The following is a 15,390-nucleotide window of genomic DNA, read 5'->3' as shown; positions in this document are numbered from 1 at the left end:
CATTCTACCTGAAGATAAGTGTTTGATAGACACTAGTGTGCGATGGCAATAAAATCAGGTATTTAAAGGTGTGTAACCATTTACATCACTCTTCTTCACTTGTGTAGAGCACTGACGATACGTTGTGGGTCTACGGTGCCGTTTACAGATAAGTTCACTATGATTGTTCTCACTCCATTATCCCCAGGCACCGAACACTAGTTTTCCAATGCGCTGCAGCAACCCATTACCTTTGCCTTAGAGTGGGTGTCTTTTCAGACCTAATCATAGCTTTAGCCTGCAGGTATGTGGCTTGCCAGGTTCAGTCATCCTGGAAAACCCATCATTCAACAACTTTTATCGTCACAACTGCGAGGTGTTGCTAGGCACGTCTTTTCATGTGCTATATTGCTGCTCAGAGAGCTGTAAGGTTTTATATCTAACCCGCCAAAATATTCTCATTTGTCTTTGTTTTAATGTAGTATTTAATTCATTAAATGCCATACGGTGACAGTTATTGGACAATGAACGGCTGTATGGATAGGGGGGCAATACAAAGCATTTCCCCCCATCTCTACTTTTTTTGTCTGACTTAGAAAGCTTGGCTTTGGTTCGTGAAACAATTTCTTTGGGAATTTATTACACCATCTTTCTGTCATCTGGAAAAGAACATTTGAATAAATCTCCCTGACAAGGTAGAAACAATACGAGACCTACTGAGCATTCAGGGAGCTGTAATGACACATCAAACGGAGAAAACAAAGAACTGCTTACCAATTCAGAAACTTCCAGACAAAACTCAAGACGTCTAATTATTGTTTTAAGGGATATGAGATAGAGTATATTGTTTGCATGGTATTATGAAATATACTTAATGTACTTTCTTTTCTTTTTTTTTTACCAGAAAGTAAACACTTTCTTGTAAACTTTGTGTGTGAATGACTTCTTTTTAATTGGTAGCGTGAGAAAAGCAAAATGACGTGTTAATTTCCCTCTAAATGGTAGCAAGAGTGTTAAAGAGTTCTCAGTTCTTCTTTGTAAATAAACAAATTTCATTAATGGCTTTATAGGATATTGCCCTTTCCTCACCCCCTTCAGGAAATGTGCAAATCTTAATAAACAACAAACAAAAAAAGGTAATTTCACTAGGAATAACAGCTATTGTGCAGCACTGTTATTAAATTTTATCACTCTAGAGGAGTGAAGTTGCAGAGGGGAGCTGTCCGAAGTCTTGTATCTGTGGTGGAGTACATGCTGTGTCATCTTCCTCTTCCTTTAAGCAATATATGAGTGACTGGTGGGTGTGCCTGCACTGTGGTATTGACAGATCTGGCCCTGTCACTTGTCTTGTGTCAAGAAAGCCTGTGGGAGACAGGAAGTCGGGCTTCAGAGTGGACAGAAAACAGACATCTGACCACAGTGGCAACCTTGATCCCAGAAAACACTGAACAACTGCTTGCAACTCTCTCTGGATCTCTTAGAGCCCTGTTTGTTACTGACTCAACCACGTAACCACCTTTGTTTTGAATGTTATTGACTCTCAGTAAAAAGAAAGCAAAAGTCTAAGCAAAGACAAACAAATCGTATTCAAGTAAAAATATACAATATATTTGAACTATAAACTTTTACAGAATGTCTTGGACATTTAGCTTTACACATACTATACATAAGGGTCCAACAAGGGTCACTTTCATATTCTTGTTGATTTAAAAAAAAAATGTTCCCATGGCAACCACATTTTATGTACATCTTTATAAACATACCAAACAAAACAGCCCTTGGGAGCACTTTAAGAGGCCATGATGAGATACAGATGCCTTGTATAAAAATCCCTGAAAATGTCTCACTGTGAGGTAAGAATACACTGGTCAATCTCATTTCCTTTTATGCCCTTTCATTCATCAAACTCATTCATTTGTTCTGAGATGAGACGGGCGACAAAGCACAGCTAATTACACGTCATCTTTCTCGAAACATTACGTTTTCGTCAGAAGTAGCTGCAGACTGAAGAAGGTTGGATTAAAAAACAAGGTGGACGTGTACTTGTTCATAAACTGAATACTTACATACTTGTTCCTTTCAACTGACTAAAAGGATACTCCTACACGTTATACCTATAATTTCATGTTAAGGTATGGTCAAGGCCTCACCAACAACAGGTTATATGATGTAAAGGTTACAAGAAAAAACCTTGATAGAACAAAGTCCCATGCAAATAATGCAGCTTTGAGCAACAAGACGTACAGGGAGCGTTTTTGAAGGATAACATATTCAAACTTTGATATTTTGCGATAAAAAATATCACAGTTAAAATATATATATACACAGAACAGGCTGCCAGAACTTACGTGTAAAGTCTAATAATGTTTAGCAGAAATTTGTGAAAGTGGAAGAAGAAAATATTTATAATGTATTTAAATACTTATATAAGAAAAACTGGACAGTAATTCAAGGTGGGATTGCCGCAGTAGCCATTTCCCCCCCCATCAGCTTAGGTAACCCCCCAAAATATCTCATATCGGTTCAAAGAAAACATTCTAATTGGCCAAAGACTTTTTTTTTTAGACCATCAAGGCAATATTGATGACTGATACAAATACAGGAACATCCATTGTACAGCTGGTGAATAGCAAATAACAGTCAAAGAGCAATGCTAGAGAAATGTCCTGTTATTATGGCTGTACATGACCATTCATTAATACCATGTATGTCACATACCAAAAGTCATCATTGTGTTAGATATTAAGGCATTGAGACTGGATCTAACAGAGTATGTTTTCTGCATATAGGAGTAGTTCCTTTTGGTGCAGAAAAACTGTAACTGACGTACTATAAATATCAGCCATCTGAAAGGCTCAGAAACCTCAGAGTGACCTCAGGAAACCACAAAAAAAAGGCTGTTCTATCACATCTCATGTCGACTCCAGCGTATCTAGCTGAAAGACATTGTGATTGGTTGGTGTGGTGAAAAAGAGCTGCTCCTGGTTGGTAGAACAGTTGTCACAGGGACTGTGCAGCCCCAGAGTTCTCTCAAAGTCCAAGAGCTGACCCATGAAGTTGAAGTTTGGCGAAATGTTAGACTTCTTCCTCTTGACAAAGTCGTAAGCATCATTCAGAGAGAGGTGGAGTCTCTGCATCAGGTAGGCCACAGTGACGGTGACTGAGCGGCTGATGCCGGCCAGGCAGTGGACCAGGATGCCACATTGCTTTGACCTAGCCTCGTCTGTGAGAGAAAAGGTAGACTAAGGTCAGCATAACTCTTTGGTTATTTTAGTTATCAATGCCGTGTCTGCTTTTAACAAAACAAACACAGCATACCTAAGACCCGGTTACTTGCCAAAATTAGCAAGCAACCTCAATCTAAACAACACAACAAAGCTTGGCAACCCAGCAACCTGAAATCCAGACAAAGCGTGTAATAGACACGCCGGTCCACTGTATCCAATTCATGCTTTGCCTCTCCAAAAACTGAAATGTAGTTGTCGCAATCTGCAGTAACAGCAGAGGCAGATATTTTATATCAAGCCAACATGAAAATAATCACCAGAAAATGTTTAGACAGACATTAATAACACATTAACATCCATATAGATATTAGCTTAAACGACTCTAAAGATTAAGGGAATGTACTTGATACGTTTTTTGCTCACTAACTAAATATATTATCTCCCCCAACTGGTAATGCAATGTCTACATGTAGTAATGCAACTTCTGCCATTGTCTCAATTTCATGTTTTGGAAAGGCAAAGCGTGAAATTGACACGATGTCTGTTTTACACATTGGCATGATACTGGGTTGAACCCTTTCATCAAACACAGGACAGGGTGGAAACAACTTTTCCTTCCTCATTCTGGTTCATGATGCAGAACCGCAGCCACCAAACAAACAAGCGAAAAGCTGCGGTTTCAGGTGCAGTGACGGGAAGAGACGCAAAAGCAAAATTAAAACAGCGTTGCGATGCTGCTAGAAACAAAACAAAAAAAGGAGGACGTTCTCTTCCAAGGTTGCTATCCTGTATAAATGTGATAATACTGTCTAACACCTGAGAGCATCATCTTTAATCACCCACTAAACTCCCACCTGTCCAACAAGCACATTTGAGAACCAACTGAGCTAACTAATGGATAGCTCAAGCATGCTCATTTGTTATTTTATTATTAATAATAAAAGAAACAAAAGAAATAAAAGTAAATCCCTCATTTGTTTGTGTTTAATCCCACGAACAAAAGCTGCCAAGCCTACTTGAACTTACAACCTACTCTCACATGACACGCCTTGTAGCAAAACAAACTAAACTTTCTGAAAAGTGAGTCTCCGAGTTTTTTTTTCCAACAAAACCAATATCTGAGTTACTCACCTATAAATGATATTGCCTCTGGAAAGAACTGGGACAGGTTCTGACTCCAGTGGTCCGAAATGGGGATCTGTTTGTACCTGAAGTGTCCATCATGCTCAAACATGTTGGGGAGATTGGGTGTGACATTCAAGATGTACTTGATGTTGTACTGGCCCAGCACATCTAGGTTAGTGGAGTCTTTGGCACAGCCCAGATAAAGGTAGGGTAGGATTTGGACAGGGAAGGCAGGCTGATTACTCGGAATGGGGCTCTCCTCGGACTCTGTGGCACTGGTAGGCTCGCGATCAGACTCCCCGTCGGAACAATCGGAGCTGATTCTGAGATTTCCGAAGCCCAGAACAGACACTGGTGGTGAGGAGCTGGGACAGGAGCTGTCCAAGAGGGTCTCACAGTGCTCTGGGTACTCCGTGTGGAACTTTACAAACCCACCTGGACAAGAGCCAAAGACACAAACAAGTCACATATACACATTTAAATCATTTTTTTTTTCTTAAAGTGCTACCTTATATAAAAGTTTATTTAAACCACATATCAATGGAAAATCGCTGCAGGGTGTTGAGACTGGCAGTACTGTAAAGACCCCCCAAAGAGGCCATTCATGAAATGCATGCCTGTTCCTGCTAGAGCAAAACATGGCGCAGCCATTTTGGAATTTTAATTGAGAATCTCAGTAGTGACACACAAACTTCTGAACAAGCTTCAAACCGCAAACACACAGCACAGGATGAACATCTGCGCAGGACTAACATTTACGTTTGTATAGCGCAATAAACATTTACAGTTTCGTTTTAAACCCCAGAAGCTAAAAAAGGAAACCTCACAGTTAAAAAAAAACCTCACAGTGTCCCAACTTCTGCTCCACCGAGGGAAAAAAATCATTTCTTTGCCTTTACCTCTTATAATAAAGTTTTGCTACTGTTGGGCCAAATCTTACTTTACAAATTTACCTTAAAGGAAACTTATGCGCCGTGAGGCATTTTTTATCCTTATGAACTCAATTACAAGTACAGAACATTTGCATACACAGTTCTCTGTTTGTTGTTTGTTTATTTTAACGGCAAAACTATTTACCTTCCAGATAATACGCTGTACAGCCGTCTTCCCACAGTTTCTGAAGAAGCAGACCCAGAACCGACGTCGGAGTCCCGCTGTCCTGCCAGCCCACGGAGCACTCATCGTACAGAAGGACCGTGTCCGTCTTGCACCGTCTCATGAACTTCTCCTTATCCTCGTGGTTGGGAATGATAGCCCGGATAGGTATGTTTCCCTTTCTGAACCTCCGGAGCATCAGCCCCGGAATGGCCAGGTTTATGGCGGTCTCTATATGGGATGATTCATAAAGCTCATGTGAACGGCAGTCCAGCAGGAGGAGAGAAGTGCCCCCGGACTCTAACTCGAGTTGCAGCCATTCCACGCTTTTACTCGGCGTCACATTAGACATATCGGAGTCAATAGCATACTACTCGCAAGTGCAAACACTAACTACATAGTCCACCGATCGACGAAAAAAAACAAACAAACAAAAAACAAAATAAAAGAATAGAAAAAAAGCCCTACATAAAAAGACGTTAAATGTTGCCCCGCCAGTTCGTGGTGCTTCTGCTTGAGCGAAGAGATTTCCCCTTTTTCCTCTTCTCTATTTCCATCAGTCAGTGAGTCTGGTCTGCCCCCAACAAAGCAAAGACTCATTGGAGACCTATTTGCACTTTAATTTACGAGACACACGTTTAAATGTGGACGCTTTGTGGCCAATAGTTTCTTCATCAACTTCAACTGCTCCACATCGTATCCGGGGCATCCATGCGCATTCTCTTCTTACCATTCCGATGCATGCATGGGAGGTTGTTTTTTTTTTAGTTGACAGTAGAGCAACTCAAGAGGGAGGAGTTTTATCCTTACGATTTAAAGTCATAGCGGAAATATAGCAAAGTTTGTTACGACCAAGTCTCAATGAAACCACTTTTTGTCAATCGCCGTATCATGAGCGAAACATTTCTTTGCGATTTTGTAACATTATAGCGAGTTTTTATTTAGAAGGGAGCTGTTGGCACTCGGTATTATTACATTTTAGTAACACTGGGCGATTTTTATTATTTTCTAAAGTATATTTCCCCCCCACCCTTTGAGAACATGTAGGTTAGTATAACAGATATATTTGCGCATTTGTACCTTGAGGTCTAACTTATCCTTTGAGATGCTTAGAACTGAGGTGGAACTGCAGTGGTCCATATAATGCATTATTATTGTAGCATTATCTCTTGGTCACAGCCACGTTCCCCTGACCAGTGTGGAATTTTCTGTGGGACCTTCATGATACCCCTTTGAAACCGAAATCCAATGATATACTGCACTGTAGCTGTCACTATGCAGTACAGTCCAGTTCATTACATAGACTGTAGTGTGTGGTGCAGTATTTAAGATTAAAATCACACCCTTCAGGAGGAAAAAAACAAAAATGAGATTAATTCAGACACTTTTAGCTGGTGATTCATGTAGTTACATAATATTTGTGTTATCTTTCATGATGATAATATTCATAATCAGATTGGACACACCCCTGAAGGTGGAAATAGAAAAAAATTCACACCTCTTCCCTTTAAACTAATTTCCTTAAATTTAAATATCATGGGGACTGCTAAGTGTGCTGTCGTGCTTTACTAAAAAGCACAACAGCACGGTCCTCCAAGACATTGCCATAGTACATCACTGGTGTATAATAATGCAGGCGGATTGGGAGAAATAAGAGAAGGGAAAGGAGAGAGGGAGAGGGTGATGCGTGCAGTGGGAACCCAGCCATGCAGCTCATCCGTCTGCACACGTGAGTGGGGGGACACACAGATGTGCAGGGCATCGGGATTAACACAGTTTGAGAAATGGAGCTAAATACACTCACATTCACACACAAACGCTCGCAGCCACAAACTGATCAGACACTCCGCAGCACGTATCGTATCACTGCCATTCTACACCTTACTGCCGTTTCAGCACCTGCAGCCAGCAGCAAACTTCCTCATCATTTCAAGGGGTCTGAAAACCAACGCGCACACACACACACACACACACACACACACACACACACACACACACACACACACACACACACACACACACACACACACACTGCCTGTGGGCCTTCATGCCAGCATGATTTCTGCTCCAGTTCAGCTATCTTACAGGAAGTGTAGAAAAGTTGGACCTCCCCTAAAACTTTCCAATAAGGAACTGAACAGCCCGTATCTACAAAGGACAGTGATGGGAAGGGAAGTAATGTGTGATAGTGAGGTCAAACAATGCACAAGACCCTAAATGCCAAATTATAGCCTCTGTATCATACGTCTCGTGTGATAATATCTATGCGTAATGTAATAAATCAAACTCTACTAAGTCAACTCAATGCATAACAAGGACATTTATTTAAATAAAACCAAATATGGGTGTGCTCTGAGCTAGCAAGACTTGCATCATATTGGTGGTCTACTCCACTTCCACCGACACGGTTACATAACGCGCTCTAAACGTGAGCTCATGGTAATTCTCCCAGAGCAAAGAGGGGAAACGTCTCTGCTGCAGAATCCCACGTCTTTCATGTCAAGTGCTGCTTCAAGGGCTTCCACGCAAACACGGTGGATGCACAAGCACCCTCCTTTAATGTCTGGATGCAGTTAGATGAATTAAGAAATGAGCAATAAAGCAAGTGCTTCCTCTTCATTGATTTCTGTCTTTGCGTTGGAGTATGTTAATCTAATCATGGTGATCACGGCCTACAGCATAGAGCACCACTATCATGTAAGAAAAAAATACTGATAATACTGCTGTTACAGTTATAGCAGATTAAGTCAGTAGTTCATTTAATTGAAATTAGTATCTAAAATCTCTGATTTTACAGTTGTGCCATGCTGTGAGCTGTGTGGAAGTGTGTTTGTCGGATTTTAATACAACCAATGTGATCTCACGTGTTATCTAGATGGGAAACACAATATCCTGTTTTCTGCTGATACCCTCTAGTGGTTCATTACAAAAGCTGCTGCACCAGTTATGAGTCATCTGCAAAGGGAGGTGGTGTCTGATGTCACTGCCTCACAGCTGCAAAGAGAAGGCCCAGTGTGCCTCCATGTGGTGAAGCCATGAATGTCACAAAGGGCATTTCATGAATGAAAAACCAGATGACCACAAATCTGCCCTTAAGATCATTTTGCATGCAGAAGACTACTAAATTGAACATCTGTATCTGTTGTTTCATATGTTTCGCATTAAAAATGAAAACAGAAGAATAAACAGTAAACATTTTTTTGCTTATGCTATTTATTTTATTTCCTAATCTGTAAAACGGAATTGCAATCACCCTTTAGCATGCCTTAGTTGCAACAGATATATCTCTGTCAGGAGTAAAGCATGTAATAAAATTCCTCATATATCAGTACAGCACATATGCACCACAGATACCCTAACTGTCATATAAATGTATGAAAATAAAACTGGATGAGCCCACGAAGACATAAAACAGGATCTGATCGGAGATCATTTTGGGCTGCTGGATAACTGTGTATCAGAGTTCAGGATATTTCATACCATGGGGTTGATATATGTAACAAACCCAGCACCAGCACACAGCAACCTTACTTACTGGAATAAATGAAAAATGAAAATGTGAGCCTTTGGAAATATGGAACAATACAGAAGACCATTAGTAGGCTACTGAATTTAAGCTGAAACAGAAGGTCAGCCACAGTAAAAGAAGATGTGTTAGAAAGCATAGTGGCCACCTTGGATTAAAAAAAGTCACACCATGCACAATTTGTGTTGGAAATTGTGCATACCTTGCACTGAAAGCAGACGTATGCTTTTTGTTTAGCACAAGAGGCTGAATGTCTGAAGAACACAGTATGAAGTAGTCCTTTGAATACAATGTCCAAGAAAAACAATGATTTTTAAATGGCACAAAATTATAAGATTAAACGTAACCAAAGAAAAAGATTTGAAGCTTGAGAAATATCGGCAGCAAATCATTGGCCAGATAAAATGAAAACAAATTTGTTAGGATGACATGAGATTGACATGGCCATGGACTACACTGCCTGCATACAGCTGAATCTGATGTGCACAATGTATGTATGAGTGAAAACAGTAGATGGAAGTAGGGGTAAAGGTTTCTACACTCCAAGAATGACAGAAGATTTGAAAACTATGGCCTGGTCATAATTGGATTCACAGTTCAAGACTGAAGTGAAAGGTAGAGTAACAAAACTCTTCCAACAAACAGCAGCTGAAAAGATTAATCTGAGAAGAACGCAAGAACATCTGTCCACATATTTGTCCACTGCTGTCATCCTTTTCCCAGAATACTCAAATATATTATTAAAAAAGAAATACAATTAAAAATATTAGAAAATCAAAGAAATCCAGTAGACTAGGAACACGGATCATTTATTTAAATATATGTGAACATAAAAACCTCTGATGGAAACTATGTTCAGTATTTTTAAAGTTTAAGTTCAGTACCTCTGAAACAAAAAAAAGGACATTTTGCACATACATGTAACAGCTAATTCATGTAAAAGCTGTAGTTTTTAAAAAATGTAAAAGAGTTCATTCATGCTTTAGCCACACACAGACCGCATGTTTATTTAAAATAAAATAAAAACCCAATACAGCTTTAATATCATGAGAATTCAGTGCTTTTGGTGATGTCAGGCAACTGCTGATATCATGGGACTGAGGCCTTTGCAGTAAGACTTCTCTCTCACACTCATCTTTCAAAGTGAACAAGTTGCTGGCAGAAGTTGCACTCTGCTAAGGCGGGCGACCTCAGGTCCAAACCCACTTCCTTTCATGTTTCATCAGCCGATCTGTGAAGACAAAGCAACACAACAGATGCACTGACGACTGAGAATTACAGATGTTGGATAACCTTAACGGCTTAAATACTGACCAAATAATCCTATCATAAGCGAGTTTTTTAAACCATTAGCTGGTTCACTATCTGATGAAGCTATAAAGTAATGCCTTTCATCATCTTTGTTACTTAATGGCCAGGCATATTATTGAGCATAAAAGTCAACTTTTCTGCATTTTACACTTCAATATGGTGAGGAGAACTCAACAAAAACAGGATTGGCAACTGAATTGTTAAACTGACACTAAAAAAGTAGTCCATCATCTGGGGAGTGTGGTCTGGCAATGCGCAGCAGCTCCTCTCCTTTACCCACGGCGGGGTAGTCAATCGCCTGAACGTTGATGTTGTCACAAGACATCATAGTGTCACAAACCACAGTGTTCTTCTCTGCATTTCCCACAGTCTTAGTCTCAAATTGAATTTTGAGTGTAAGATGGAACTCATTCTATAAGAGAGATTTACAGAATCTCTCATGGCCCGTTTATTAGGTACACCTTTTGAACTACTTGTAAATGCAAATATGAAATATAATCATATAAGTATAAAAAAAAAATCAAAAGTGAGTCCAACTTGTTACTAGCAAAGTGGGCCTAAGTGTTTAGTGAGTATACGGTAAAAAAACATTATCCAGGCATCAAATGCCTGTTTCAGAACCAACTGTCCTGTCAGCTAAAGATTCCAACAGCATAATGTGCATGAATTTTCTTACTTGGACAAGAATAATGTGGTTTGGACAGTGAACCACAGGAAAGCCAGAATCCATCAGCATCTGTCGAAGCAGCTTGACAGTCGTCTGATGTTTCCTTCTGAGCATCTGGCCTTCTTCACTTTTCAGGATCTTAATGTATTCCCCTGCCAACAGCATGAGGGGCAGAGACTTGGTAGAGAAGAAACCTGCAGCACAACAGGGCACTGTGTCCACCAGGGGCTGGTGCTGGCAATATAGCCACCTAAACAGCTGATTGCCATAGCTGGATATTAAATCCTCTATAAAACCTATGCAGCAGTTGTCAGAAAATGTTTGCTCTCACTAATGAAGTGTCCACTTACAAAGTGTACCAGAGATGATATCCATTTTTTTCATGACTTTATCTGTCTTCAATCCCTCCTCCTCTGGGGCCTTATAATCCTCTAGCATGCAATTCATCCACAAATGTAATAGCACCAAACTTGTGAGCAACGTTGCACATCCCTTCAAGTAGGCACACCGCTCCTGCAGAGAGCACGGCATTGAAAATTAAAATATTTTTATTCATACAAATCAACAGTTTGCATTTATTTATTCATTGCTGACCCTGACGTGTATTAGATGTGTGATTTCACTGAATCCACTTACACAGAGAGTAATAGAAACTTCTAGAAATCCTGTACATTCTAATTAAAAAGAATAGCTGAACATTTTAAAAGCCCAATTAAAGACATTCACACTAAAAGGAGGACCACGTACTTACCATCCATTGAACGGATGGCAACGATTTTTGAAGTGGAGGAGTCCGATTTCTCAAGTAGCTCTTGTAGGCGGTTGGCGTCATTGTGACGATATAAACTTTTTAGCCCAGCTGTTTCTTAAACCCTGAATCACTGACGCATGGTTTCCGGCTTTCGAGTAAATTTCACAACCTTGCAGAATAAACAAAAGAAAGAAAAAAATCTCTCCAATACATTTCAATCAAAATAAGAAAACGTGTAACCATTCAAAGACATTCAACTTTAGGTCACTTATTACATTAGTTTAAGCCAAAATTGAAGTAGCTGGTAGCATCTTTGACAGGGTAAACTATGTAGAGTCATTGGCTACAAAGCAGAGAGTGAACAGCTCTGCTACATCCTTCCAAGGGAGGTCAGGTAGTACATAATGAAGATCCACATGGAAGTTGCTTGTTATTGAAATGTTTGGTGCTCCTCCTGCACTAGCACCATGCTTTTGTACAGCATATCTTCAGAACAGAAGCAGAGAGAGTTTACTGTCCTGAACCCTGAATTATTTTTCTCCATCATATTTGGTCTAAACAAAATTAACAAGAGCTACAGATGATCAGCGTGAATACTCACATGATAGCCTTGATGATTTTGGGGTGATGGCTCATGCCTAGGTAGTTGTTGCTGCACCACACAGGAACATCTCTCTTTGTGTGAAAAAACTTTGAGTAGTTTTCTGCTATAGGAAACGAGGAGGGAGATCAGTTCATCTTCTTAAAAACTCTATATGTGTGGTCTGGTTTTTTTTGCTTTATATCTTCTTTTTAAAAAACTTGTCATACTGGAATGCAACAGCCGAAAACAAATTGTGGAAGAAGGGTTTTAAACTTCAGATCAGTTTTATTCCCTTTGAAAATAATTGTGCAATAGAAGAATCAGCTTACATCCAGGTAGTGTCAGGTGTGACACTGGAAGATAAGGGTTTTTCTGGCTCCACTGCATTGGCCTTGTGTGCCCTGATAAGATCCACAACTGATAACTTCATGTTCGTTTTTATTATTCAAGTATGGCCCATTCAGCAGTCTTCAAATGCATGACATTCCTCGGGTATGCACATGAACTGTCACTAAACTGTGCATACTCAAAACAATGACCTTTCACCTATTGTTTTTCTGCACCATCTCTGCAGTCAGAAAAGGGTATTTAGAGCCCACAGCCTGAACAGCTGGGGGAGTAAAGTGTCCTGTGGGCAACTTCAATTTACATTTCGGATCTGGAGTCAAAATTTTTTATTACAATCAGATCACTGAACACACACAAAGCTGAAGAGGGCAAGGCTCTGGACAGAGGACTGGAGGCCATGTCAGTCATCACTGGGCACTTTAGTGCATAACTCACCAGTGATGACCTCCCACACAAGTAGAAGAAAACATTGGGCCCAAAATTTAAGAAAGGGCTATCAGCGGATTACTGCATCCATATGAGGGAGTCTAAAAGAAGAGGTGAAAAAGAAATATTAAAACCCTTGGGGAGAGGCAGGAGGGTAACCAATATGTATATGTATGTATATGTATGTGTGTGTATGTGTGTGTGTGTGTGTGTGTGTGTGTGTGTGTGTGTGTGTGTGTGTGTGTGTGTGTGTGTGTGTGTGTTTGTTTTAGGGGTGCAATGATACACAAAATTCACGGTTCGGTTCGATACTTTGGTGTCACAGTTCGATATTTTTTCGATACAAAAAAAAAATGTTCATGCCTTTTTAATTTGTCATTTATTAAATTTTCATGGCACATTCCGCACCACATCTCTGTGCGTTCATCATTTGTTTGAAGCCAGCTCACCTCCTGCAACTACCTTTTCGAGAATACGCGCTTCTTTTGTGGTTCGCACTCCTGACATTTCTTTGGAGGTGGAGGAACATCACAGTAATTGCTTAAAGGAGCTTGCTTCTTCGACATCTTTAAGAGTTCTAAACAAATGTCTGTCCTCCTCCTGAAAATCTTATGTACGCAAACACTCGTTGCAACTTCTTATCTTGTGCGCGTTTTTTTTTTTGACAGCGAATGCGCACCTGCGGACCACTTATGTGCACCCCTGGTTATATAGCTCGTCATATTGCAGCCACAGAAATTCTTTTGTCCATGAAACCATAAAGCTGCACTTTCTTTTTGCCTTTCAGTCTGATTTGTCATAACGTTTTGTGGTAAGCTTTTCTTTGGCTGTCACTTCTTCACCCTGACCTGTCTTATTTGGCTCAGCAGAACTAAAATATATATCCTGCTGATTTTACACACACACACACACACATAACGGTCAGCGATTCTCTGCGCGATCAACCTCTCACATGTTTAAGCTTGCTGCGGGAGATTTCACTTGTCATGTTTGCATAGTAAGCTAACGATTGATAAGACCATGTCAGAGGAATTGGTGCGCAAATTATCATCACTCACAGATCAGTGCTGTCGCTCTCTATACACAGTTCGCGCGATTGCAAAGTGAAAGCAAAAAACAAGCGCAAATTCAAACGCGATTTCAATATGTCACATATTGACAGTGGCTCACCGATGCCAATGACATAATTACCCAGCTACATTTCTGAAAGAATGCAAAAGCATTGACATATATTTTGATTCCTACAATAGCCCGACGGGCAGGGCAGAGATAGATTTTGGTAGCCCGACTGGAAAAATCGCTAGCCCCGGGACGTCGGGCTAGCGATTTTGCGAGCCCTGTATCTGATTGAGGAATCACTCATCTTTGGAAAAGAGAGTTTATTACAGAGAAATGGCTCTTTCCAAAATAAAAGCTATACTATACGCTTCTTCTGGGCTATATTCTCAGCAGCATATTGTAGCGGGTCAGGGCTGTTCGGGGTTCTGTTTGTACAGTTATGTTTTGTTTATGTTGCCATAGTGACAGGTGACGCCCTCTCGCTGCGACGGTGTGTCCTTCCGGGGTCAGGGGGCGCCCTGTGTGTTGTTGCTGTGCGGTTGCCGCGCTGAGCAGTTAGCTAGCCAGTGTTGTTCTGCAGATGTCAATAAACGGCTGTGCTCCCTGGCTAGCTCACGGGAAGCAAGACCAAACGACACCTCCGTCTCCTCCTTGTCTGAGCTCGCCACATTGGTGTCAGAAGTGGGATGATGGTGGCACCCCATGTTCTGACCCGAGTGACTTTTCCCCCGCCGGTCGTGACCGGCCGATGCGCCAAAAGAAGGCACCTGGACATTTGCAGGACTTTGTGTGGGGTAATGGGGTTGTCGGGGACGACTGACCCCTTAGGTGGGGGCTATGTAGAGGGTCAGGGCTGTTCGGGGTTCTGTTTGTACAGTTATGTTTTGTTTATGTTGCCATAGTGATGGGTGACGCCCTCTCGCTGCGAGGTGTGTCCTTCCGGGGTCAGAGGGCGCACTGTGTGTTGTTGCTGTGCGGTTGCCGCGCTGAGCAGTTAGCTAGCGGCAGTGTTCTTCTGCAGATGTCAATAAACGGCTGTGCTCCCTGGCTAGCTCACGGGAAGCAAGCCCAAACGACACCTCCGTCGCCACAATATTAAACATATTAGGTCCCCATAAGGAGAATCATGTGCTAACGGCTGTCTAAATGACTCGGGTAAAGTTTGTAGCATGCATGTTAGTTGTATTTGTCTACTTCCACTTGTCTTTGCACTAGGATGATGTCGGCGTAAATGTGCAGTCATATTCGTTGTGTTCCCACTAGTGCTGTCAGCGTTAATATCGTTGAAATGAC

At 41.0% G+C, this 15,390-nt stretch overlaps 1 protein-coding gene and 1 pseudogene across 1 annotated transcript; both read right to left on the bottom strand.

Moving 5' to 3' along the window:
• Positions 1-2,708: 2,708 nt before the first annotated feature.
• On the bottom strand, positions 2,709-6,134 carry LOC146611002 (dual specificity protein phosphatase 7-like). The gene is made up of 3 exons (XM_085344466.1): positions 5,409-6,134; positions 4,338-4,766; positions 2,709-3,202 (listed from the first exon to the last, which is right to left on the bottom strand). The coding sequence occupies exons 1-3, from the start codon at positions 5,776-5,778 to the stop codon at positions 2,892-2,894; spliced, it is 1,110 nt and encodes a 369-aa protein (XP_085200592.1). The 5' UTR covers positions 5,779-6,134; the 3' UTR covers positions 2,709-2,891.
• Positions 6,135-10,174: 4,040 nt separating this feature from the next.
• LOC146611001 (5-aminolevulinate synthase, non-specific, mitochondrial-like) lies at positions 10,175-12,484 on the bottom strand (annotated as a pseudogene).
• Between the last annotated feature and the right edge of the window lie 2,906 nt (positions 12,485-15,390).

The sequence above is a fragment of the Diplotaxodon limnothrissa genome, linkage group LG20 (assembly GCF_057381915.1).
Source record: "Diplotaxodon limnothrissa isolate DT_005_m linkage group LG20, D_limnothrissa_male_GT1.1, whole genome shotgun sequence".
NCBI lineage: Eukaryota > Metazoa > Chordata > Actinopteri > Cichliformes > Cichlidae > Diplotaxodon > Diplotaxodon limnothrissa.
The sequence above is the reverse complement of the archived record's forward strand: the minus strand, read 5'-3'. Positions and strand labels throughout refer to the sequence as shown.